Source organism: Staurois parvus, unplaced genomic scaffold (assembly GCF_062004578.1).
Source record: "Staurois parvus isolate SC_StPar_1 unplaced genomic scaffold, SC_StPar_1.0 ptg000132l, whole genome shotgun sequence".
Taxonomy (NCBI): domain Eukaryota; kingdom Metazoa; phylum Chordata; class Amphibia; order Anura; family Ranidae; genus Staurois; species Staurois parvus.
In genome coordinates this window covers 7689019-7715664 of record NW_028317928.1, presented here as the reverse complement: position 1 = coordinate 7715664, position 26646 = coordinate 7689019, and the positions used below count along the sequence as shown (strand labels likewise).

Genomic DNA, 26646 nt, shown 5'->3' with positions numbered 1-26646 from the left:
AAATGCGCGAACGCACATAAATACGTGTAAATGCGTGGAAAACAAACACCTGAAATTACATCCAAAAAATCAGATGCTCAAATATCAGTACCGAGTGCAAGAGGCCTACTAAAATGGTGCACTGAGAGTCTGGTGCAGCTGTGCATGGTAGCTAATCAGGTTCTAACTTATGCAGGCCATACATGGGTAGAATTACGAATTAATTTTCTTAAGAAAATCTGAAATTTCGTGCGTTTCGTAATCTGGTGGTGCCACCATTGATTTTGAAATTCGACCAAGCAGGCCTTCAGTTTCCCCTCATGTTGCTACAGAAAATAATTTTTGTGGCCAAGAATTTGCTTTTCTCTCCAGGTCACAGCTCATGCTTGTTTCTTTTTCGTTTATATTTCTCGTATGATCCTCCCATAGTTGATTCGAAATTGGATTGTTTTTCAAAAAATTTCCAACATGCCCGATCACGCAAATTCAAAGGTTACATGAAAATCAGCTGTTTCTGTGACCTACGAATGGTGCGCGATTCGAACGCAAATTCTTAGAAAAGATTTTCAAAAGAAAATTCTTTCGGAATTCGACCCGTGTATGGCCTGCTTTAAGCTTGTACAATTAAGCCTTGATAAAAAAAAACCTAAAAGCTGATTGGTTTTTATGCCGCAGAATACGTTGTTGGATGATGAAATATGTTGGGTGGAGCCTTCTACTGACGTCATTGTGCATGTCGAGCAATCTGCAGCACGCTGTATGCCCTGCTGATGATTATATTCAATGCACATTGGTGTTTTTTTTTTTTTTATGCCGGTGTGATTTTAAAGCTTAATAAATCGATGGTTTGATATGCTGCGTTATGAGGGGTGTTTGTATGTTTGCTCCTGCAGGAATCTGGGAGACCCATTTGGGCTGATCAGACAGCGGCCTTCATGACGTGTGTGGAGAGATTCCATTAATGTCTGCATCTATTGATAGAGCTGAGCACTCTGAATAAGGGCCGCTTCACACTATAGAAACACAGTCTAGACGTGTTCCGGGTGCGTTTTTGCATGTGCGTTTATGGCACACTCCGGTGTTTTTTATGCATTCCAGTTCATTTTTTGCCCCTTTTTCTTCAATTTAAACAGGGACATGCGTTCCAGTGCGTTTTTTATGCATTTCAGTTTTTCCCTTTTCTTCAATTTAAACGGAGACATGTGCATTTTTGATGCGTTCCAGTGCGTTTTTTTTTATGCATTCCAGTTAATTTTTTCCCCTTTTTCTTCAATTTAAACAGGGACATGTGCGTTTTTGGTGCGTTCCGGTGCATTTTTTATGCACTACAGTAAATTTTTTACCTTTTTTCTTCAATTTAAACAGGGACATGTGCGTTCCAGTGCGTTTTTTATGCATTCCAGTTTTTTTCCTTTTCTTCAATTTAAACAGGGACGTGAATTTTTGGTGCATTTTTTTTTATACATTCCAGTTCATTTTTTCCCCTTTTTCTTCAATTTAAACAGGGACATGTGCATTCCACTGCGTTTTTTATGCATTCCAGTTAATTTTTTCCTTTTCTTCAATTTAAAACAGGGACATGTGCTTTTTGTGGTGCGTTTTTTATGCACTCCAGTTCATTTTTTTCCCCCTTTTTCTTCAGCTACTTAAACAGGGACATGTGTGCTCCAGTGCGTTGTTGGTGCGTTCTGGTGAGTTTTCTATGCATTCCAGTTAATTTTTTTCCTTTTTTTCAGTTTAAACAGGGACATGTGCATTCCGGTGTGTTTGTTATGCCTTCCAGTTCATTTTTTCCCCTCTTTCTTCAATTCAAACAGGGACATGTGCATTCCAGTGCATTTTTGCTGAGTTCCAGTTAAATTTTTCCCCTTTTTCTTCAATTTAAATAGGTTCCAGTGCGTTTTTACTGCATTCCAGTACAGTTCTGTGCAGAAACAAAATGCAGCCTGTTCTACTTTTTTTTTCTGCAACCCGGAACACACTGTAACTGCAAGCACTGATGTGAACTATGACATTGACCACCATAGAACCTACTTTCTGTGCGTTGTTGATGCATACAAAAAAGCAACTGAAAATGCACTGAGTGTGAACTGACCCTTAGGCTCGGTTCACATCTGTGCGGGTGGTGCCGCTGCCGATCTGCATGAAAATCCGTGCAGCCGCACCAACCGCACAGAGGAATCTGGACCTGGGGGTGGGTGCCATTAAATCTAATGGCACGCCGCCCGCACTGGAAAACGCAACCATATTGGGAACCTCTATCCCATTCGGATTGCGTTTTCAGAAGTGCAGGAAATTCTTCCCTGCGTGTCCTGGGGCATGGAAGTCCATTCAAATGAATGGGCTCACGTGCCCGCATGGCCGCGTATATGTGAACCAGGGGTAAGGGGGTCATAGTGATCTGGTAAGCCCATATTTGGACTTCACTTTTGGTGATGGTGGACACTGTTGCTACCATTGGCACCATTTCAGTTGGAGAAGGAAGAAATTCCATTTTGCACATTTAAGGAGTTGTTCTTCGGTTTCTGGACGACACTTTTGGACACGATTTGTTTCACTTTTGAATTATTGCATTGGCACAAATTTCTGTACATGGTTTTCTATTTATATTAGATTGTGCTTTTCGGGTATATTCATTCACATTATTGCTATCTTTAGCACAAAGCTGCACCAGATTTTGCACCATGCAATTGTAGTAAGTAAGTAACCCCCCCGCCCCAAGGAAGAAAACATTTCTATAATTTTGTATTATGAAAAATATGGCTTCTGCCCAGTGTGATTTCTCTGATGTAAAAGGAGATTTTTTTTCTCTGAAAAACTTTTCCCGCACTGTTCACATGAATGCGGCTTCTGCCCCATGTGAGTTTTCCTGTGATAAACATAGGCTGAGCGCATAGTAAAACTTTTCCCGCACTCTGAACAGGAATAGGGCTTCTCCCCCGTGTGAATCCTCTTGTGATCCACAAGAGCTGAACTTGTAGTAAAACATTTCCCGCACTCCGAACATGAATATGGCTTTTCCCCCGTGTGAGTTCTCTGGTGATTAACAAGAGCCGAGCTCTCAGTAAAGCTTTTCCCACACTCCGAACATGAATACGGCTTTTCTCCGGTGTGAGTCCTCTGGTGATAAAAAAGAGCTGATGGTGCAGTGAAACATTTCCCGCATTCTGAACAGGAATACGGCTTCTCCCCCGTGTGAGTTCTCATGTGATTAACAAGACCCGAATGTGAAGTAAAGCATTTCCCGCACTCCGAGCATGAATACGGCTTCACCCCGGTGTGAGTTCTCTGGTGTTTGACAAGAGCTGAACTCTCAGTGAAACATTTCCCACACTCTGAACAGGAATACGGTCTCACCCCAGTGTGACTTCTCTTGTGATGGAAAAGAGCTGAACTCGAAGTAAAAAATTTCCCACATTCTGAACAGGAAAACGGCTTCTCCCCCGTGTGAGTTCTTTGATGTTGGAGAAGACGGGCGTTTGTGGTAAAGCATTTATCACAATAGGAACAAGAAAAAGGCTTCACGCCTATGTGAACCCGTAGGTGGTAATTAAGACTCGACTTCTGGCTGAAACATTTCCCGCACTCTGAACATGAATATGGTTTCTCTCCAGTAGCTGTTCTTTCTTCATTAATCAAACACAATTTCCGCAGAAAACATTTCCCGCACACAGAACATGGCTTCTCCCCCGTGTAAGATCTTTGGTGTACGGTGAGAGTTTCCTTCCGGGTGAAAAATTTCCCACAAATATAACATGGGAACTTTTCATCATCCGTATGATGGGGGATGGGAGGCAAGTGATCAGCAATACTCCCCCCAGGCGTAGGAAGATCAGGTGACACATCATTCCTGGGAAGGATTGAATGGGGATTTAGGGTACTGGGATCTCCTTCTAGAGAAATGGATGTGATGCATTTTATAGGATGTTTCGCCATTTCATTCTTGATGTATTGTCCATCTGGAGGAAATGAGAAAAAAAATGGGAACATTTAAAGGAGCAATAAACAAGAATGACAAGTTGTTTGCCAAAAAAAAAAAAAGTGACTTTTGTGGACATTCGAATGTTCTAAATACTTTTGGAACTTTTTATATCAATTAAAATATTCTAGGTTTTTTTTTTTTTAATATAACAGTTACATTACCAGGGAGCAGCTAGAGATCTAGGCTTCATTTTTAAAAGGTTTTACGAGGCTACTGTAACCCCTCGCCTACCGGGCACTTCTACCCCCTTCCTGTCCAGGCCAATTTTCAGCGCTGTCACACTTTGAATGACAATTGCGCGGTCATACAACACTGAACCCATATTAAATTTTTATCATTTTTTTCACACAAATAGAGCTCTCTTTTGGTGGTATTTAATCTCTTCCGGGTGTTTTATTTTTTGCTCTATAAACAAAAAAAGAGCAAAAAATTTGAAAAAAAAAAGTTTTTTCTTTCTATTACAAAATTTTGCAAACAGGTAATTTTTCTCCTTCACTGATGTGCGTTGATGAGGCTGCACTGATAGGAGGCACTGATAGGTGGCATTGATAGGCAGAACAGATGGGCACTGATAGGTGGCACTGATGATGCTAGACTGATAGATGGCACTGATGGGCAGCACTGATGGGCACAGGTGGTTGGCACTGCTGAGGGGCACAGCTGGGTAACACTAATGGGCACAGGTGGGCCGCACTGCTGGGCACTTTTCATCAGTGCCCTAATGATCAGTGCCAATCCTTTTGCTGACAACTGCCAGTTTTCGGCAGTAATTTCGTGAGGAAAGTGCAGCCGAGAACCGGTAACTGTATTTACCCGGTGATCGCTATGTCATTGGACACAGCTGATCACGTGGTAAAAGGCTGCCGTGATTGGCCATTTACCATACCCCATGATCAGCTGTGTCCGTAGGACACAGCGATCACCGGCGGCGCACCAATCGGGACGCGCAGGGGGGTGGGTTCAGGAAAGACATCCATGGACATCATCCCAGGATTCCACAACCGCGCTGTAGCTGTCCTATAGCATGGTTGGGAACTGGTTAAGCTGCTTTACTAAATAAACCCGCACCAGTCTACACACTGCACTTTCCCCATAGAAAACTCTAAATGCTGTGATGTGATATCAAAGTCAAAAACCACTCGATAAGAACGAAGCCTGTACAACACTCGGTTACCCCTCTAATGTGTACAGTTCTCCGCTGATTGACAACCATTCAATTACCACTTGCCCTCCTGATGATTTACCCCCCTTCCTGACCAGGCTATTTTTTGCGTTACGGCACTGCGTTACTTTGACAATTGCGTGGTCATGCAACTCTGCACCCAAATGAAATTTACGTCCTTTTTTTCCCCCACAAATAGAGTTTTCTTTTGGTGGTATTTGATCGTCTCTGCGGTTTTTATTTTTTGTACTATAAACAAAAAAAGACCGACAATTTTGAAAAAAAAATTATATATATATTTGACTTTTTGCTATAAAACATGTCCAGTAAAAAATGTTTTTAAAAATCGAATTTCGTCATAAATGTATTCTGCTCCATATCTTTGCTTAAAAAAAAAATCCCAATACATGTAAATTAATTGGTTTACGTGAAAGTTATAGCGTCTACAAATGGCGGGATACTGGGATTTTGAAAATTTTTTTTATACTAGTAATGGCGGCGATCAGCAACTTATAGCGGGACTGCATTCTGACACTGGAGGGGGGACTGACTAATTGTCACTGACATCTCCAGTGACACCAATACAGTGATCAGTACTAATAAAAAGCACGGACACTGTACTAATGGCACTGGGCAGGAAGGGGTTAACATCTAGGGGCAATCAAAGGGTTACCTGTGTGCTGTTTAACTATACCTTCGATTGTGCACCCTTTGAGGGTTAGGGACTGAAGTGAATGTACAATATATATGTAAAGTGCTGCGTAAATTGACGGTGCTATATAAGTACATGTAATAAATAATAAATACATGTGTGTTGTGTGTGTTTTACTAGGGAAACATGCTGCTTTGTATTGCTCTGCTTTGCAGACATCACATCTGGTGTGCAGCATGGAGCAGCAGGAAGGTGAGCGGGGTCTGGACTGGAGCGGAGCAACTAGCATGTGGCACAGGTGGTGTACAATATGGGAACGCTATAGCGGTAGGTGTGGGTTATAACTGAGCAGGGGTTCGGCAGAGCTGGGGGTTATTACTGAGCAGGGGATCAGCAGAGCTGGGGGTTATTACTGAGCAGGGGATCAGCAAAGCTGGGGGTTATTACTGAGCAGGGGATCAGCAAAGCTGGGGGTTATTACTGAGCAGGGGATCAGCAAAGCTGGGGGTTCGTACTGAGCGGGGGATCAGCAGAGCTGGGGGTTATTACTGAGCAGGGATCAGCAGAGCTGGGGGTTATTACTGAGCGGGGGATCAGCAAAGCTAGGGGGTTCTTACTGAGCGGGGGATCAGCAGAGCTGGGGGTTATTACTGAGCGGGGGATCAGCAGAGCTGGGGGTTCTTACTGAGTGGGGGATCAGCAGAGCTGGGGGTTTTTACTGAGCGGGGATCAGCAGAGCTGGGGGTACTACTGAGCAGGGGATCTGCTAAATGAGGATACCAATGAGCTAGGAAACTGCTGAACTAATGAGCTGGGATTCTACTGAGTTGGGGTTCTACTGGGCCCTTTAAAACAAATAGAAAATCAACACACACAGGGCATTTGCCAAGTTTCATTAAAGCTCAAAAAAAAAAAAAAAGCATGACAGAAGCTTACAAAACACATCAAAAAAGCATGTTGAAGCGGCTGGCGCTTTAATGTGTGTTAAAGTCAAAGCAAGCGTAAATGAGCCCTTAGTAAAAAACAAAACAAAAAAATACATAAAAACTTGATAGGCATCATAATGAACAAGGTGTCCTTTTTTTTTTCAAAGTTCATAATTCAGCAACAAAATCAAAAGATTGAACAGTTCAGCTTTTTTTGTAGTTAGCGTCTCCTACCTGTGCCAATCTCAAAAGGAATTTCCTCCTCTTTGATCCTCACATGTCCCTCTTTCTCCTCCTCAGCTTTGACGTCTCTCTGGGTGTCTCTGGTGTCTCCGGGGTCTGTGAATAGAAGGGGGGAGAAGAAGAGATGGTTCTAGTGACTGAACAAGGAGGATCTGGGACTCTTCTCTGGATTTAGTGTTTATTCCTCACCTGTGCTGATCTCTGGAGGGATTTCTTCCTCTTTAATCCTCACATGTTCTTCTTCTTCCTCCTCCTCAGCTTTAACGTCTCTCCGAGTCTCTCTGGTTTCTGTGAATACAGATGAGAGTGAAGCCCCCTGTACTGAGATGTATGAGAGACCCCAGAGAGTGTGTGTGGGGGGAGACTGGTCACGTCTCAATGACATGATGTGAGGAGGAGAAGCGGAGTCTAATAGAGGCTGATGACTCCTGACCCCCCCCCACTGGGCACACACTGTCCCCCATTACTGTCTACTGACAGAGGAGGGGGGAGAAGAAGAGATTGTTGTAGTGACTGAACAAGGAGGATCTGAGACTCTTCTCTGGATTTTGTGTTTTTTCCTCACCTGTGCTGATCTCTGGAGGAACTTCTTCCCTCTTAAGCATCTCATCACTCTTCAGAAACATCTCAGCTTCATCTTCAGCTTTAAAAGTCTGGATATCACTCTGTATAAGATTAATATTGTTGGCAACTTTATCTGCATTATGATTACTAATCAAACATCTCATTACTTTCTTTAAGACTCTCATTTACATCTACCTGATCCTCCTGAGGGATCTCCTGATGTTCCTGTGTGGAGTCCCGGGAATACAGAGGACGGGGACATCTCTCTGGTGGGTTCCCATTACTGGATCCATCTGTAGGAAACACACACACTGACTGAATACATTGTTTCTATGTCTTTATATCAGAGGATGTGTGTATCTAGGTGGATCCTCAATACAAGAAATTAAAGTCTCCTCTTACCCAGTGATGTGGCAGGCTCTTTGTGCTGATCATTGCATCCCGAATACTTCCCTTCTTCTGTGTTGAATGAGACAGTGACATCCTGACACCTTATAGGAACCTGACACACACAATGATACAGTCACCATCCAGACACATCCCTTGTCTGTTACTGGAGAATGTCCCAGAATTCCCAGCACCGCTCACCTCTCCCGTCAGCAGCTCAATGATCTTCTGGGTGACTTCTAGAATCTTCTTATCACTGTTAATTTCAGGTATTAAAGAGTGATTTGGAGTCTCCATTCCTAAGCTCTGTTTCCGGCTCCAACTTTGTGACACACGGGTCATGTGAACGTAAGATGGCTTCTTCACTATAATGCATTCCTGTGTTTTACATAAAGAAATTCATTGACATCCCAACATAAATTAATGCCGTTTTTTGTCACTAGGAGTTCCCAGAATCCTCCTCACCTCTCCGGTCAGGTCTGTGTTTTATTAATAGAGCTGAGTGATGTCATGTGACCTCCCAGAATCCTCCTCACCTCTCCGGTCAGGTCTGTGTTTTATTAATAGAGCTGAGTGATGTCATGTGACCTCCCAGAATCCTCCTCACCTCTCCGGTCAGAACTGTTTTTTATTAATAGAGATAAGAGTGATGTCATGTGACTTCCCAGAATCCTCCTCACCTTCCCAGTCAGGTCTGTGTTTTATTACCAGAGATGAGCGATGTCATGTGACCTCCCAGAGTCCTCCTCACCTCTCCAGTCAAGTCTGTATTTTATTAACCACTTCCCGTCCGGCCATTGTATATAAACGGCCGGACGGTGGCAGTGCAGGGACGGGTGGCCATTTATAAACAGCCTCCCCGCCCCCTGTTTGTGCACGCTTCCTGGACACAGTGGAACACCGATCGTCGTACGGAACCTCTGTGTGAGGTCCCGATCATGTGATCACTGATTGGCCAATCAGTGATCACATGCAGAGTAGTAAGCAAGATGTCACTTCTGACATCATTGCTTACTACGTGTGAAATCTGTGAATGATCACAGAGATCACATAATACAAGGCTATTCACAACAGCCCTGTACCATGTGACAAGCTGTGACCAATCACAGCTTGCACAGTATTTTTCAATGCCTGCAAGAATGCAGCCAGAAAGAAGGAGAAATGATTGCTTTCACAGCCTTTATGGGTGTAAAAAGCAATCAGTGTAAAAAAAAATCTTCATCACCCCCCACAAGTAGTACAGTATGTAAAAAAACCCAAAAAACCCCACAAACATAAATAATAATATAAAAAAAAATTAAAAATGTAAAAAAAATTTTTTAAAAATATAATTTTTGGTTATAAACTAATTTGGGTTATTTTTTTTACTAGATAACTGAATATATTTTCGCCAAGATTTATGATGAAATATTATTTATTTGCAAAATGTTATAAGAAAAACACTTTTTTTCAAAATTTTGGGAATTTTTCATTTATATAGCAAAAAAAAAATAAAAATCCCAGTGGTGAATAAATACCACCAAAATAAAGCTTTATCTGTCTCAAAAGAATGCTAAAAAATTCATATGGGTACAGTTTGCATGACCGCGCAATTGTCATTCAAAGTGTGATAGCACTGAAAGCTGAAATTGGCCTGGACAGGAAGGGGGTAAAAGTGTCCGGACTGGAAGTGGTTAATAGAGATAAGAGTGATGTCATGTGATCTCCCAGAATCCTCCTTACCTTTCTGGTCAGGTCTGTGTTTTATTAATAGAGATAAGAGTGATGTCATGTGACCTCCCAGAATCCTTCTTACCTCTCCAGTCAGCAGGTAGATAATCTCCAGGGTGAGGTTTAATATCCTCTCAGTCATGTGACTCTGCTCCTCCTCCATCTTCAATCAGGTGACCAGTTTTCAGGCGTTGTTTTTGTCTTCACTTTGACTGTCCCTGGAAATAAAAAAAGTGAGTACCCATTTCTGCTGTAGAACAGTTCCTTGACTAGGACGGTTTTCCAGGTGAAGTTTGTATGCAAACCCTTCCGGCAGTGTCGATCTGTGTCCACCGCAGCGCTCAGTGATTCCTCCCACTGACCTCCACATCCCTGTTGTGTCCTGTAGTGAGTCATGGGTCTGTGGGAGAAACCACTGAATGTTGCAGGGGACATTAGAAATCCACGCTGCCAGAAGGGTTACTGTGAAACCTACACCCCCTGTATATCCTATTTATCATTGCATCGTTCTGCAGCACAGGTGGTAGTTGATATATTCGCTTTTCTACAATCAAAAGAGATGAAGAGAACCTGTCATTCCTGGGGGAACACACCTCTAACCCAACATCTGCTATTGATAATATGATGCCACAGCTCACAGACAGCAGCCCACCCCCCACCATGGTTACATTGCTTTCCTCAGGGCTGGAAAGAGGAGGAGTCTCTCAATTCCTTCTCCCAATGAATTTATATAGGGCATGTGACCAGTCACAGGATTCCACCCCTAAAATCTATTCTATAAAAATAGTTGCGACCCCCTTCTCTCATAATTAGAAGACATTATTACCTCCACCTGATTAGATCCACACTCTCCTGCAGGAAGCTATCAGCTATAAAAGCTCCACTCTCCACCTTTTCCGGCTACAACAAAATGGCCGCCGCACTTCCTGTACCCCCTCACACGCGGAAGATGTACGCCCTCTAGTGGTGGCTCGGGCTCCCTCCTCGTGAAGACTGTCCAATGACTAGGCGTCACTATAGCAACTGGGAAGCCGCTGAGCTACAGTGGAACGCAAACAGCTGAAGAAGTAAAAGAGATGGTTGCTCGGGATGTATTCTATATGTATCCTGTGAGGGAAGCCATGAGAACACGATCTACCACTGTAGGGATGACGTCTTCACGGCTGGAGGAGTTCTAATGGAGAGTTGTGGTCATTCGTGTCATGAGGGATCTAGGTAGGACAGCCACCTCATTCCTTTTGACCCGAACACATATTTATGACACAGGTTCTGGGGCTGATGAAGGTGGGAATTAAACTCACTTGATGCCTTATCTGCATTAAGTCAGCCCCGGAACCCATGTCATTAATATGTGTTCGGGTTTAAAGGGATGAGGTGGCAACCCTATATCTCGGCACCATGGAGAATGTGTCATGGAGGATCTCGGCACCATGGAGGATCTCACTGTCATGGAGGATCTCGGCACCATGAAAGATCTGTGTCATGGAGGATCTCGGCACCGCGGAGGATCTCACTTTCATGGAGGATCTCTGCACCATGAAAGATCTGTGTCATGGAGGATCTTGGTGTCATGGAGGATCTCGGTGCCATGAAGGATTTTGGTGTCATGGGGGATCTCGGCACAATGGAAGATCTCGGTGTCATTGAGGATCTCAACACCATGGAGGATCTTGGTGCCACAAAGAATCTTGGTGTCATGGAGGATCTCAGTGTCATGGAGGATCTCGGTGCCATGAAGAATCTTGGTGTCATGGGGGATCTCGGCACCATGGAAGATCTCGGTGTCATGGAGGATATCGACACCATGAAAGATCTGTGTCATGGAGGATCTCAGCGCCATGGAGGATCTCAGTGTCATGGAGGATCTCGGTGCCACAAAGGAACTTTGTGTCATGGGTGATCTCGGCCCCATGGAAGATCTCAGTGTCATGGAGGATCTTGGTGTCATGTGGGATCTCGGCACCATGGAAGATCTCAGGGTCATGGAGGAGTTCAGTGCCATGGAGGATCTCAGTGCCACAAAGGATCTCGGTGCCATGGAGGATCTCAGTGCCATTGAGGATCTCAGTGTCATGGAGGATTTCGGCACCATGGAAGATCTCAGTGCCATGGAGGATCTCGGTGTCATGGGGGATCTTGGCACCATGGAAGATCTCAGTGTCATGGAGGATCTCTGTGCAATGGAGGATCTTGGTGCCATGAAGGATCTCGGTGCCATTGAGGATCTTGGTGTCATGGGGGATCTCGGCACCATGGAAGATCTCGGTGTCAAGGAGGATCTTGGTGTCATGTGTGATCTCGTCACCATGGAACATCTCAGTGTCATGGAGGAGTTCAGTGCCATGAAGGATCTCAGTGCTACGAAGGATCTTGGTGTCATGTGGGATCTCGGTGCCATTGAGGATCTTGGTGTCATGCGGGATCTAGGCACCATGGAAGATCTCAGTGCCATGGAGGATCTCAGTGCCATGGAGGATCTCAGTGCCATGGAGGATCTCGGTTCCACACAGGATCTTGGTGTCATGGGGGATCTCAGCACCATGGAAGATCTTGGTGTTATGAAGGATCTCAGTGCCACGGAGGATCTCAGTGCCACGAAGGATCTTGGTGTCATGGGGGATCTCGGTGCCAAGAAGGATCTTGGTGTCATGGGGGATCTCTGTGCCAGGAAGGATCTTGGTGTCATGGGGGATCTCGGTGCCAGGAAATATCTTGGTGTCATGGGGGATCTCGGCAACATGGAGGATCTCTGCACCATGGAAGCTCTCAGTGTCACGGAGGACCTCAGTGCCATGGAGAATCTCGGTGTCATGGGGAATCTTGGCACCATGGAAGATCTCAGTGTCATGGGGGATCTCAGTGCCAAGAAGGATCTTGGTGTCATGGGGGATCTCAGCACCATGGATCTCAGTGTCATGGAGGATCTGAGTGCAATGGAGGATCTCGGTGCTATGAAGGATCTTGGTGTCATGGGGGCTCTCGGTGCCAGGAAGAATCTTGGTGTCATGGGGGATCTGTTAGTTTGGGACAGGATAGGCTTCTCTGAAGAGTTTTCAGGAATCACCTAAAGTGGAAAGAATAGGAGATAGTCGAACAGATTGGGGTAGGGAGTTCCAGAGGATGAGAGAGACTCTGAAGAAGTCCTGATGGTGAGTATGGGAGGAGGCTATGAGGGAGCTAGAGAGCAAGAGGTCTTGGGAGGAGCAGAGAGGATGATTTGGTTGGTATTTTGACATGAGGTTGGTGATGTAGCTGGGGGCAGAGTTGTGAATGACATGATTGTTGTTGTAGTGTTTTGGCAATTGGAAGGCAGTGGAGGGATTGGCAGAGCGGGATGGCAGAGACTGAGCGCTTGGTAAGGTGGATGAGTCTGGCAGCAGCATTCTTGATAGACTGAAGGGGGATAGCCTGTGTAGAGTTTGAATTAGGAAGCTGTGAATAGTTAATGGGAGTGGATAAGCTCTGTGGTGTCATATGTTAGGAAGAAATTCTGAGGACCCTCTGCACACTGGTATATACCCTTTCAAGTAGACAATGCAATAAATAGGGATATTTGGTTCACACATATTGCAATACATGCTTAAGCTGGCCAACTGCGTCAAAGTAATCCCTCTATGGCCAGTCCTACTCTGCCCTGCCTACGCAAGTGCTACTGTGGACACAATGCTAGCATAGGGGAAAAGACACAATGGGGAGAGCTACAAGGTTCAGGTCTGGCTATTGATCCAATAATACAACAAACAAGATATACCTGTGCTCAAATCCATACAGCTAGTGCATGCATTTATCCATCAGGTGCTAAAGGGGTGTAACCACATATTAACACTAGAAATTCTGAAGGACCCTCTGCACACTGGTATATACCCTTTGGATAAATGTATGCACTAGCTGTTGGGATTTGAGCACAGGGATCGCTTGTTTGTTGTATTGTTGGGTCAGTAGCCAGACCTGAACCTTGTAGCTCTCCCCATTGTGTCTTTTCCCCTATGCTAGCATTGTGTCCACAGTAGCATTTGCGTAGGCAGAGTAGGACTGGCCATAGAGGGATGACTTTGACGCAGTTGGCCAGCTTAAGCATGTATTGCAATATGTGTGAACTAAATATCCCTATTTATTGCATAGTCTGCTTGAAAGGGTATATACCAGTGTGCAGAGGGTCCTTCAGAATTTCTAGTGTTATGTGGTTACACCCCTTTAGCACTTGATGGATAAATGCATGCACTATCTGTTGGGATTTGAGCGCAGGTAAGTCTTGTTTATATGTTAGGAAGAGGCGCATTTTGGGAATGTTGCAGAGGTGAGGGTGGTATGATTTGATCAGTAATTGAATGTGGGGGTAAAAGGAGAAGTGAGAACCCAGGAATATACCTAGCACGGTGGCCTGAGGAGTGGGGTTGATCATTGTCTTCTTGATCATGATGGTTTGGGGGAAGGATCCTGGGGAAAGCTGAGAAGCCCAAAACCCACAAGAAGATGCTGTAGCACAGCACAAAATCCTTGTATTATAAAATTTGGGCTACTCAACATTCTCTGAGATCTGGTCTGGAGGCTATAAAAGCAGGAAGTTATCACCACCTTAAATATTGGAGTTCAGTTTTAACTCTGCTACTCCGTGTCCTTCATTTAACCCCTTAATGCCTAAGAGTAAAAACAAATGTTAATGCCTAAGCACAATTTTGCAACGTTGACATGTGTTAGTAAAACCGTACATATCACCACAACTACTTTGTACATCCGGGTGGATTATACCTTCTTTTTTTCAGGACAAATTGGGCTTTCATTCGGTGGTAAATGGTAATGGATAGCTCTTTATTTTTTTATTTTTGTTCTATTATCAAAGAAAAACTGGCCCAAAATAGTAAAAAAAAAATAATTAAAATTTAGCTGTATATTCCATACTACTACCATAACCTACCACCAAAGAACAACCCAAAATAAATTCTCCTGCTCCTGGTGATCGCAGCAATACCACATATGTGTATGTCAGTTGTTGTTTGTACCCGTAGTACAGCCCAGAAACAATAGTGTGCATTTTGTTTTGTTTTTTAAATTGTACCTAAAACATACTGACATTAACTGGCACTGATACAAATTTAAATAGATAAAAAAAAAAAGCCCCCCCCAAATACTGACCTTGACCTGTGACCCGACCTTGACCCAAACACTAATCCTGGCACTGACCTAGATCAAACCTTTAGGGGAGTTTTTTTGTATTTATTTATAGATTTTTTTTACACGCTTTTTTTTTTTTTTCTCTCTCTGCAAGGACAGAAAGAGAAACAATGTATGTCTCTCCTCCATGCAGAGAGAGAAAATGAAGAGGCGGGCTTCACAGTGATTGATCACTGTGATAGCCAATCAGAGGCTATCACAGCGATCAGGTGACCTAGAATCGGGAGTTCTGGGTCCCAATCGTTAGTACCATGCCATGAACTCTCGGTGACACCCCTATCTCTGTGCTGAGAGCGCACCACGTGGCGTGATCCCAGCACAAAGACAGATACGCAAATATGCGGCCCTGCAGAAAAAAGCCCAGTCAAGCGGGGCCCCGTAATTACATACACTGGGCGACCAGGGGTTAAAGATATATAAAAATAGTTTTTTGGGGGTTTTTTTTTTTTTGGATTCATAAAATCTTCATGTTCATTGACGAACCCTCCCCATTACAGGTGCTCATATTTTGGTTTGTCTTTTCCGACAGTTAAACATTATTTAACCGCTTCACGACCGCCCTATAGCAGAACTACTGCTACAGGGCGGCACGGGTGTGCAAAAATCACATATATACGTGATTTTGCATTTCCGGGTAGGGTGCCATTTGTGGCCGCAGCTGTCAATTGCCAGGTCCCAGCCGGTGATTACTCACCGGCGCCTAGTGATTGCTGAGCATCTCCAACGGGGAGGAGAACTGTTTATAAACAAAACAGTTCTCTTCCCTGTCAGCTCAGGCACACTGCTTTGGATGGCTGTGCACAGCACAGCCATCCAGAGCAGTGTGCTTACAGTGAAGCACCAACACGCGCCTAGTAAAACACACAGTTAACCCTTTCATCGCCCCTAATATTAACCCTTTCCTGCCCAGTGCCATTAGTCAGTGCTTTTTTTTTTAGCACTGGTCACTGTATTGGTGTCACTGGTGATGTCAGTGACACCAAGTCAGTTCCCCCTAGTGTCAGAATGCCCGCTGCAGGCCCGCAATAAGTCGCTGATAGCCGCCATTACTAGTAAAAATTAACAAAAAAAAAAATTCCAGTATCTATACTGCCACTTGTAAATGCTATAATTTTCACGTAAACCAATTAATTTACACGTAGTGGGAATTTTTTTAGCAAAGACACAGAGCAGAATACATTTTGGCCGAAATTTATAACGAAATTTGATTTTTTAAATTTTTTTACTGGACATGTTTTATGCAAAAAGTCAAAAATATTGTTTTTTTCTCAATAATGTTGGTCTATTTTTTTTTATAGCGCAAAAAATTAAAAACGCAGGATCAAATACCACCGAAAGAAAGCTCATTTCGAGGGAAAAAAGGACGCAAATTTTGTTTGGGTGCAGCGTTGCATGACCGTGCAATTGTCCGTTAAAGTAACGCAGCGCCGAAACACAAAAAATGGCCTGGTCAGGAAGGGGGGAAATCCTCTGGAGGGTAAGGGGTTAATGTGATGTTATTTTACTCTACCTTTCATATTGCCTTGTCGGCTAGTAGGGGGTACACTCACTAGAGAGATCTTGTTCTTTTTTTTTTTTTTGTATAGTGTCCGATCCTCCCGTAGGCGGCAGTATAAACATGTATGTCAGGACCGGTGACCTCTGCTATGTCTGGAGATGTCTTGGCTTGCTGGGCCACCTGGGATGCTCCCTGGACAACTCCTTGAATGATCTTGCCCTAAATATTGTTTCTTTAGAGCACGGGTGTCAAACGGGCGGCCCTCCAGCTGTTGCCAAACTTCAAGTCCCATGAAGCATTGTAAGATTGACAGTTACAAGCATGAATCCTAAAGACAGAGGCATGATGGTACTTGTAGTTTCAGCAACAGCTGGAGGGCCGCCAGTTTGACACCCTTGCTTTAGAACCTTGAACCCTTCACTCCTCCCATGAACTTCCTATTTTAGCCAAGCCTTAGCACTTCCCGTTTTCCAGATTATCGCACTCTCTCCAGCCAATATCTTGCACTCTCCAGCTGTTGCCAAACTACAAGTCACATAAGGCATTGCAAGATTGACAGTTCCAAGCATGACTCCCAAAGGTAGAGGCATGATGGGCCTTATAGTTTCGCAACAGCTGGAGGGCCACCAGTTTGACACCCCTGCTTTAGAATCTTGAACCCTTCACTCCTCCCATGAACGTCCTATTTTAACCAAGCCTTAGCACTTCCCGTTTTCCAGATTATCATTCTCTCTCTAGCTAATATCTTGCTCTTGATATTTCTTTTGCTGTCCATATTACCCCTACCACTTGTTACTGACATTTACTGACTATGCTTCTGCTTGATCCCTATCTGCTATATCTGGCTTGCGCACCTCCTAGTGGGGTGATCCTGAAGAACAACATGCAGCAAAACCCATCTCTACCATCAGGAGCTCTGGTGATCACCGGTTAGTATTTAGAATTCGAACCTCAGATGAGCCCGTGTCAAACGCCAGGTTGACCTGCTACTGCACTTGTCCTGCTGGTCAGCGGGAGCCTCTCAACTGCCAAAGCTACCGGTCTCTGAGCCTGACCCCTGACAGTAATGATGTACCTAAAAAACGAAGGCCTTCACAAATCTGAATGATAGTAGACGACCCTCAAAAGAAACACACCCAAAATATAACTATGATGTATTGTTCATATTATATCGTACGCAAAAACAAATTGCACCGTGCCGGTTTCCTTGCTGAAGAAAAGTGTACTGATCCGAAACAACTATATCTGCAGTGCCTTGAAAAAGTCTTCATGCCCCTTGAAATTTTCCACATGTTGTCATGTTACAACCAAAAACATCAATGTCTTTTATTGGGATTTGATGTGATAGACCAACACAAAGTGGCACATAATTGTGAAGTGGAAGGAAAATGAGAAATGGTTTTCAACATTTTTTACAAATACCGGTACATATCTGAAAAGTGTGGCATGCATTTGTATTCAGCCCCCTTTATTCTGATACCCCTAACTAAAATCTAGTGGAACCAATTGCCTTCAGAAGCCACCTAATTAGTAAATAGAGTCCCACTGTGTGTCATGTAATCCCAGTATAAATACAGCTGTTCTGTGAAGCCCTCAGAGGTTTGTTAGAGAACATTAGTGAACTAACAGTATTATGAAGGCCAAGGAACACACCAGACAGGTCAGGGATAAAGTGGATAAGTTTAAAGCAGGGTTAGGTTTTAAAACAATCTCCCAAGCTTTGAATATCTCACGGAGCACTGTTCAATCCATCATCTGAAAATGGAGAGAGTATGGCACAACTGCAAACTACCAAGACATGGCCGTCCACCTAAACTGACAGGCCAGGCAAGGAGAGCATTCATCAGAGAAGCAGCCAAGAGGCCGATGGTAAATCTGGAGGAGCTGCAGAGATCCACAGCTGAGGTGAGAGAATCTGTCCACAGGACAACTATCAGTCGTGCACTCCACAAATCTGGCATTTATGGAAGAGTGGCAGGAAGAAAGCCATTGTTGAAGGAAATCCAAAAGAAGTCCCATTTGCAGTTTGCGAGAAGCCATGTGGGGACACAGCAAACGTGAAAGAAGGGGCTCTGGTCAGAGGAGACCAAAATTCAACTTTTTGGCCTAAAAGCAAAATGCTATGTGTGGCAGAAAACTAACATTGTACATCACCCTGACTGCACCATCCCCACTGTGAAACATGGTGGTGGCAGCATTATATTGTGGGGATGCTTTTCTTCAGCAGGGACAGGGAAGCTGGTCAGAGTTGTCGGGAAGATGGATTGAGCCAAATACAGGGCAATCTTAGAAAACCTGTTAGAGTCTGCAAAAGACTTGAGACCGGGGCGGAGTCCCCTTCCAGCAGAACAACGACCCGAAACATCCAGCCAGAGCTACAATGGAATGGTTTAGATCAAAGCATATTCATGTGTTAGAATGGCCCAATCACAGTCCAGACTGAAATCCAATGGAGAATCTGCGGCCAGACTTGAAAATTGCTGTTCACAGGCACTCTCCATCCAATCTGACAGAGCTTAAGTGATTCTGCAAAGAAGAATGGGCAGAAATGTCCCTCTCTAGATATGCAAAGAGACATCCCCAAAAAGACTTGCAGCTGGAATTGCAGCCAAAGGATGTCCTACAAAGTATTGACTCCGGGGGGCGGAATACAATGCCGCCACAATTTTCACAGATTTATTGGTCACAAATGTTGAAAACCATTTCTTATTTTCCTTCCACTTCACAATTATGTGCCACTTTTTGTCGGTCTATCACATCAAATCCCAATAAAATACATTGTAACATGACAACATGGGGGACATTTCAAGGGGGAGGAAGACTTCTTCAAGGGGGAGGAAGACTCCTTCAAGTGGGAGGAAGACTTCTTCAAGGCATTGTACTTACTCCTGACCCCTGCACTCTGTGCATAGGGTCAAGCTTTAACCCTTTCGCTGCCAGAGCTGTTTTTTTATTTTTTTGCACACGTTTAAAAAAATCATTTTAGGCCTGAAGTTTACACAAAAACCCCAAACATTATATTTTTTCTGAAAGCAGAGACCCTAGAGAATAAAATAGCGGTAGTTCCAATTTTTTATGTCACACGATATTACCACAAAATTTCAGTAAATATCACTAAAGTGAATTTTAGCGCTAAATGTGGAAAATTTCAAGGGGTATGAATACTTTTTCAAGACACTGTATAAACCTGCAAAAATCTCTGAAAAAGTTTCCTTCACTCCGGAGATGCAAGCAATTAAATGTTCACGTGGACTGTTACTGCAAAAAATGTCTTCATCACAGGGTTCCTAATTTTGCGCAGTGACCAGATATTAGATGTGTTTAAAAATGTGTATTTAGGGCTTTTGTCCGCTGTGAACTTTCTGATGTAACAGAAGATTTTTTTTCCCTGTAAAACTTTTCCTGCACTCCGAACATGAATACGGTTTCTCCCCCGTGTGAGTTCTTCTGTGATTAACAAAAGCTGAACTCGTAGTAAAACATTTTCCACACTCCGAACATGAATATGGCTTCTGCCCAGTGTGAATCCTCTTGTGTAACTCAAGATTACATCGCTGACTAAAACATTTCCCACACTCCGGACATGAGTAGGGCTTCTCCCCGGTGTGAGTTCTCCTGTGTTTAGTGAGAGTTGAACTCTCAGTAAAACATTTCCCGCACTCTGAACATGAATACGGTTTCACCCCGGTGTGAGTTCTCTGGTGTTGGAGAAGACGGGCATTCACATGAAAGCTTTTACCACACTGGGAACAAGAATATGGCTTCTCGCCCGTGTGAATCCGTCGATGTAAAGTAAGATTTGACTTCTGGTTGAAGCATTTCCCGCATTCTGAACATGAAAATGGCTTCTCCTCAGTGTGAGATCTTTCTTGCTGACCGAAGCACAATTTCCGAAGAAAACATTTCCCGCACACAGAACATGGTTTTTCCCCTGTGTGAGATCTGTGGTGTACAGTAAGAGTTTCGTTCCAGCTGAAAAATTTCCCACACATGTAACATGGAAACTTTTCCCCCTTTCTATGATCATTAGTGGGGTGATCGAGAGAAGCACCACGTGTAGAGGAATCAGATGACAGATCTTCACTAGGAGGGCCTGGAGTAAAAAGGTTTTCTTCTTTTTTATACTTTAGTGGAATGTCCCCCATGTTGTTCCTGATGTGTTCCCCATCTAGAGTAAATATGAGACAAAACAGAGAAGGCACAATTAACCCCTCGCCCTCCAGAGGATCCCCCCCTCCTGACCAGGCCATCTTTTGTGTTATGGTGCTACGTAACTTTAAACTGACAATTGCGTGGTCATGCAATGCTGCACCCAAATGAAATTTATGCCCTTTTCCCACAAATTGAGCTTTCTTTCGGTGGTATTTGATCACCTGTGCGTTTTTTGTTTGTTGCGCTCTAAAAAAAAAGACCGACAATTTTGAGAAAAAAACAATATTTTTGACTTTTTGCTATTAAACATGTCCAGTAAAAAAATTTTACAAATCAAATTTTGTCATAAATTTAGGACAAAAATGTATTCTGCTCCATGACTTTACAAATGGCGGTATAGATACTGGAATTTTTGTTTTCTGTTCTAGTAATGGCGGCGATCAGCGGGACTGCAGTGGGCATTCTGACACTGTGCGGGGTGAACTGACTTGGTTTCACTGACATCCCCAGTGACACCAATACAGTGATAAGTGCTAATAAAAAGAACTGACACTGTACTAATGGCACTGGGCAGGGAAGGGTTGCATGTGGGGCGATCAAAGGATTAACTGTGTGCTGTGTGAGTGCTTTCCACTGTAAGCATGCTGCTATGCAGAGCAATACAAAGCAGTGTGCAGGAGCTGGCGGGAGAGATCTGTGTTGTTTATACACAGGTCTCTCCCCGTTGGAGATGCGGGGTCCGTGGAGAATGCTCTCCCTGGACCCTGCTTTCACTATATCCGCTCTTCCCGGATTCTGCATTCACTATATCCGCTCTCCCCGGATCCCGCATTCACTATATCCGCTCTCCCTGGATCCCGCATTCACAATATCCGCTCTCCCCGGACTCTGCATACACTATATCCGCTCTCCCCGGACCCTGCAGTCACTATATCCTCTCTCCCCGGACCCTGAATTCACTATATCTGCTCTCCCTGGACCCTGCATTCACTATATCCGCTCTCCCCGGACCCCGCATTCACTATATCCGCTCTCCCCGAACCCTGCATTCACTATATCCGCTCTCCCGGGACCCTGCATTCACTATATCCGCTCTCCCTGGACCCTGCATTCACTATATCCGCTCTCCCCGGACCCCGAATTTACTACATCTGGTCTCCCCAGACCCTGCATTCACTATATCCGCTCTCCCCGGACCCTGCATTCACTATATCTGGTCTCCCCGGACCCTGCATTCACTATATCTGCTCTCCCCGGACCCTGCATTCACTATATCCGGTCTCCTCGGACCCTGCATTCACTATATCCGCTCTCCTTGGACCCTGCATTCACTATATCCGCTCTCCCCGGACCCTGCATTCACTATATCCGGTCTCCCCAGACTCTGCATTCACTGTATCCGGTCTCCCCGGACCCTGCATTCACTATATCTGGTCTCCCCAGACCCTGCATTCACTATATCCGCTCTCCCCGGACCCTGCATTCACTATATCTGGTCTCCCCAGACCCTGCATTCACTATATCCGCTCTCCCCGGACCCTGCATTCACTATATCTGGTCTCCCCGGACTCTGCATTCACTATATCCAGTCTCCCCGGACCCTGCATTCACTATATCTGGTCTCCCAGGACCCTGCATTCACTATATCTGGTCTCCCCAGACCCTGCATTCACTATATCTGGTCTCCCCGGACCCTGCATTCACTGTATCCAGTCTCCCACAGAGCACTGGTTAAAGCTTGTAGGAAGAGTTTTCACATTCTTACCTGATTGTCCAGTGAGGCTGCATGACCCCTGACCCCCCCCATCTGGAAAGTGCTGATTGGCCCTGTGCTGATCACATGCACTCTCCCAATTAAAAAAAAACTCTCTAACAATACAAACCAAACTGAGCAGGTGCAGCTTGCCCCCAAGGCTCTGTGCTATCAGCAGATGCATTGGGGACAAAGGAAGAAGGGGATGATCAGAGAACACAGGATCAAACAGCCTTTTTACAAAATGCGAAGGACTAACACGTTAGGTTCCACAGTGAGTATAACAAGCATGCTTACTGCATATACAGACACTTTAAGGTGTTACTGTTGTGTTTTATTATGTAGCCAGTAAAGACTTTAATATTATGGATGGTACTGAGTAGCCAGCTGGCCTTACTACAACTTCTACTATTGGGAGTGTGGAGGCAGTTTAGCCAGCACACTGGTTCCCGGGCCGCACGGTTGGGTGTGGGTAGTGTTGTTTTTCTAAAGCAATTGGGGAGGTGTTCCTTGCAGTAGCTGGGTCTTCCGGAGGAGCTATGTGCTATTGAGCCAGTTTTGACAACGAAGGGCCTCTCACTTGGCTGCAGACTATTTGCCCAGCTACCTCGGCCTTATCAGGTGTGGCCTCCTTGAATTGCTGAGGGAAAGAAGCAAAGAAACGTATGTTCCCTGAGTGTGTCTAAGAGCCCAAGCAGTTGAGGGACAAAGGAATTAAAGTAGCCAGGGCCACCATCTGAGCATGGTAAGGAATTGGGCATGCCACTGTATCTCTACTAATCAAAACACAGACCTAACTGGAGGATATAAATGGGAGAAACCAAGAGAAATAAACCAATGCGAGAACCACTAGATGGTCATTGCTCTGGATTTAGTGTTTATTACTCACCCATGCTGATCTCTGGAGGAACGTCCTCCTCTTTAATCCTCACATATCCTTCTTCCTCCTCCTCAGCTTTGATGTCTCTTTGAGTGATTCTGGTATCTGTGAATAAATATGAGAGTGAAGCCCCCTGTACTGAGATGTATGAGAGACCCCAGAGAGTGTGTGTGGGGAGGAGACTGGTCACATCTCAATGACATGATGTTACATAGTTAGTCTGGCTGAAAAAAGACAAAAGTCCATCCAGTTCAATCGGCAATTCAAGGAGGCCACACCAGATGTGAGGAGGAGAGCCGGAGTCTAATAGAGGCTGATGGCTCCTGACCCCCCCACTGGGCACATACTGTCCCCCCATTACTGTCTACTGACAGAGGAGGGGGGAGAAGAAGAGATGGTTGTAGTGACTGAACAAGGAGGATCTGGGACTCTTCTCTGGAGTTAGTGTTTATTCCTCACCTGTGCTGATCTCTGGTGGGATCTTCTCCTCCGTACACCAATGATCACCCTTTACAGACAACTCTTCTTCATCTTCTATTTTAACAGTCAGGCCTTCATTCTGGAAAAAATATATTATATTGTTTGCAACCTTTGTACTATGAGTAAGGAAAAAATAATATAAGCTTTTATCAATACCCTCAGTTCCATCTACCTGATCCTCCTGAAGGATCTCCTGATGTTCCTGAGGGATCTCCTGATGGTCCTGTGTGGAGTCCCGGGAATACAGAGGACGGGGACATCTCTCTGGTGGGTTCCCATTACTGGATCCATCTGTAGGAAACACACACACTGACTGAATCCATTGTTTCTATGTCTTTCTATCAGAGGATGTGTGTATCTAGGTGGATCCTCAATACAAGAAATGAAAGTCTCCTCTTACCCGGTGATGTGAGGGGCGGCCGGTTCTCCATCATGACGTCCTTGTAGAGATCCTTGTGTTCTTCAATGACTTCCTGACACCTTATAGGAACCTGACACACAATGATACAGTCACCATCCAGACACATCTCTTGTCTGTTACTGGAGAATATCCCAGAATTCCCGGCACCACTCACCTCTCCTGTCAGCAGCTCAATAATCTTCTGGGTGACTTCTAGGATCTTTTTGTGATTGCTTGGGGGAATAAGAGGCTCCATCATGGGGCTTTCTTTCCTGCTCCAACTTTGTGACATGCGAGTCATGTGGATATAAGATGGCTTCTTCACTATAATACATTCCTGAATTTAAAGAAGGAAATAAATGTCACTGTATAGTTATATAACTCACATCTCACCATAAATCAATACAGTATTTTATATCTATGATTTCCCAAAATTTCTCAGGTTTGTATTTTTTTAATTGCGCCACTTGTAATGTGCCACTCCCAGAATCCTCCTCACCTCTCCGGTCAGGTCTGTGTTTTATTAATGGAGATAGGAGTGACGTCATGTGACCTCCCAGAATCCTCCTCACCTCTCCGGTCAGGTCTGTCTTTTAATAATAGAGATAAAAATGACGTCATGTGACCTCCCAGAATCCTCCTCACCTCTTTGGTCAGGTCTGTGTTTTATTAATAGAGATAAGAGTGATGTCATTTGACCTCCCAGAATCCTCCTCACCTCTCCGGTCAGGTCTGTGTTTTTTTAATGGAGATAGGAGTGACGTCATGTGACCTCCCAGAATCCTCCTCACCTCTCCGGTCAGGTCTGTCTTTTAATAATAGAGATAAAAATGACGTCATGTGACCTCCCAGAATCCTCCTCACCTCTTTGGTCAGGTCTGTGTTTTATTAATAGAGATAAGAGTGATGTCATTTGACCTCCCAGAATCCTCCTCACCTCTCCGGTCAGGTCTGTGTTTTATTAATAGAGATAGGAGTGATGTCATGTGACCTCCCAGAATCCTCCTCACCTCTCCGGTCAGGTCTGTGGTTTATTAATAGAGATAAGAGTGATGTCATGTGACCTCCCAGTATCCTCCTCACCTCTCCGGTCAGGTCTCTGTTTTATTAATAGAGATAAGAGTGATGTCATGTGATCTCCCAGAATCCTCCTCACCTCTCCGGTCAGGTCTGTCTTTTAATAATAGAGATAAAAATGACATCATGTGACCTCCCAGAATCCTCCTCACCTCTTCGTTCAGGTCTGTGTTTTATTAATAGAGATAAGAGTGATGTCATGTGACCTCCCAGAATCCTCCTCACCTCTCGTTAGGTCTGTGTTTTATTAATAGAGATAAGAGTGATGTCATGTGACCTCCCAGAATCCTCCTCACCTCTCCGGTCAGGTCTGTCTTTTAATAATAGAGATAAAAATGACATCATGTGACCTCCCAGAATCCTCCTCACCTGTTCGGTCAGGTCTGTGTTTTATTAATAGAGATAAGAGTGATGTCATGTGACCTCCCAGAATCCTCCTCACCTCTCCAGTTAGGTCTGTGTTTTATTAAGAGATAAGAGTGATGTCATGTGATCTCCCAGAATCCTCCTCACCTCTTCGGTCAGGTCCGTGTTTTATTAATAGAGATAAGAGTGATGTCATGTGACCTCCCAGAATCCTCCTCACCTCTCCAGTCAGCAGATAGATGATCTCCAGGGTGAGGTCTACCATCCTCTTAGTCTTGTGATTGCTCTCCTCCTCCATCTGTTTGATAGATTTCCTATTAAATTAATTTTACCTTCACTTTCACTGTAACAGGTCAAAACAATGTGAAAATAAAACAAAAAATAGAGATATAAATATATGCTGTACATGCAATATATAACATAGGTCCTTAATATGTTCTCCCTGTGCCTGCGTGGGTTTCCTCTGGGTACTCCGGTTTCCTCCCACACTCCAAAGACATGCTTGTAGGTGAATTGGCTCTTGTCTAAATTGGCCCTAGTATGTGTATTTATGAATGTAAGTTAGGGACCTTAGATTGTACGCCCCTTGAAGGAAGGAGTAGAGGAGGAGGGGGGTGAAGAAGGAGGGGAAGGAAGAAGGAAGGAGTAGAGGAGGAGGGGGGTGAAGGAGGGGAAGGAAGAAGGAGTAGAGGAGGAGGGGGTGAAGAAGGAGGTGAAGGAAGGAGTAGAGGGGAGGGGGTGAAGAAGGAGGTAAATAAAGGAGTAGAGGAGGAGGGGGTGAAGAAGGAGGTGAATAAAGGAGTAGAGGAGGAGGGGGGTGAAGAAGGAGAGGAAGCAAGAAGGAAGGAGTAGAGGAGGAGGGGGGTGAAGAAGGAGGTGAAGGGAGAAGGAAGGAGTAGAGGAGGGGGGGGGGGTGAAGAAGGAGGTGAAGGAAGAAGGAAGGAGTAGAGGAGGAGGGGGGTGAAGAAGGAGGTGAAAAAAGGAGTAGAGGAGGAGGGGGTGAAGAAGGAGGGGAAGGAAGAAGTAGAGGAGGAGGGGGGGTTAAGAAGGAGGTGAAGGAAGGAGTAGAGGAGGAGGGGGGTGAAGAAAGAGGAGAAGGAAGAAGGAAGGAGTAGAGGAGGAGGGGGGGGGTTAAGAAGGAGGTGAAGGAAGGAGTAGAGGAGGAGGGGGGTGAAGAAAGAGGGGAAGGAAGAAGGAGTAGAGGAGGAGGGGGGTGAAGAAGGAGGGTAAGGAAGAAGGAAGGAGTAGAGGAGAAGGGGGTGA

The 26646-nt window shown here is 44.6% G+C and overlaps 2 protein-coding genes across 2 annotated transcripts in view; one reads left to right on the top strand and one right to left on the bottom strand.

Moving 5' to 3' along the window:
• The window catches only part of LOC149466273 (uncharacterized), a 198461-nt gene that overhangs the window by 70069 nt on the left and 101746 nt on the right, over window positions 1–26646 (top strand). The window lies entirely within an intron of this gene.
• LOC149466276 (uncharacterized) overlaps window positions 1–26646 on the bottom strand; it is a 51132-nt gene that overhangs the window by 23312 nt on the left and 1174 nt on the right. The window contains 16 exon segments of the mRNA XM_089672694.1: window positions 2733–3938; window positions 6936–7040; window positions 7134–7232; window positions 7510–7609; window positions 7704–7801; window positions 7911–8010; window positions 8097–8273; window positions 9691–9772; window positions 11409–12028; window positions 19614–20443; window positions 23070–23165; window positions 23520–23619; window positions 23713–23831; window positions 23941–24031; window positions 24116–24277; window positions 25604–25681. Of these exon segments, the coding sequence (XP_089528820.1) occupies window positions 2733–3938; window positions 6936–7040; window positions 7134–7232; window positions 7510–7609; window positions 7704–7801; window positions 7911–8010; window positions 8097–8273; window positions 9691–9772; window positions 11409–12028; window positions 19614–20443; window positions 23070–23165; window positions 23520–23619; window positions 23713–23831; window positions 23941–24031; window positions 24116–24277; window positions 25604–25681 (4063 nt within the window).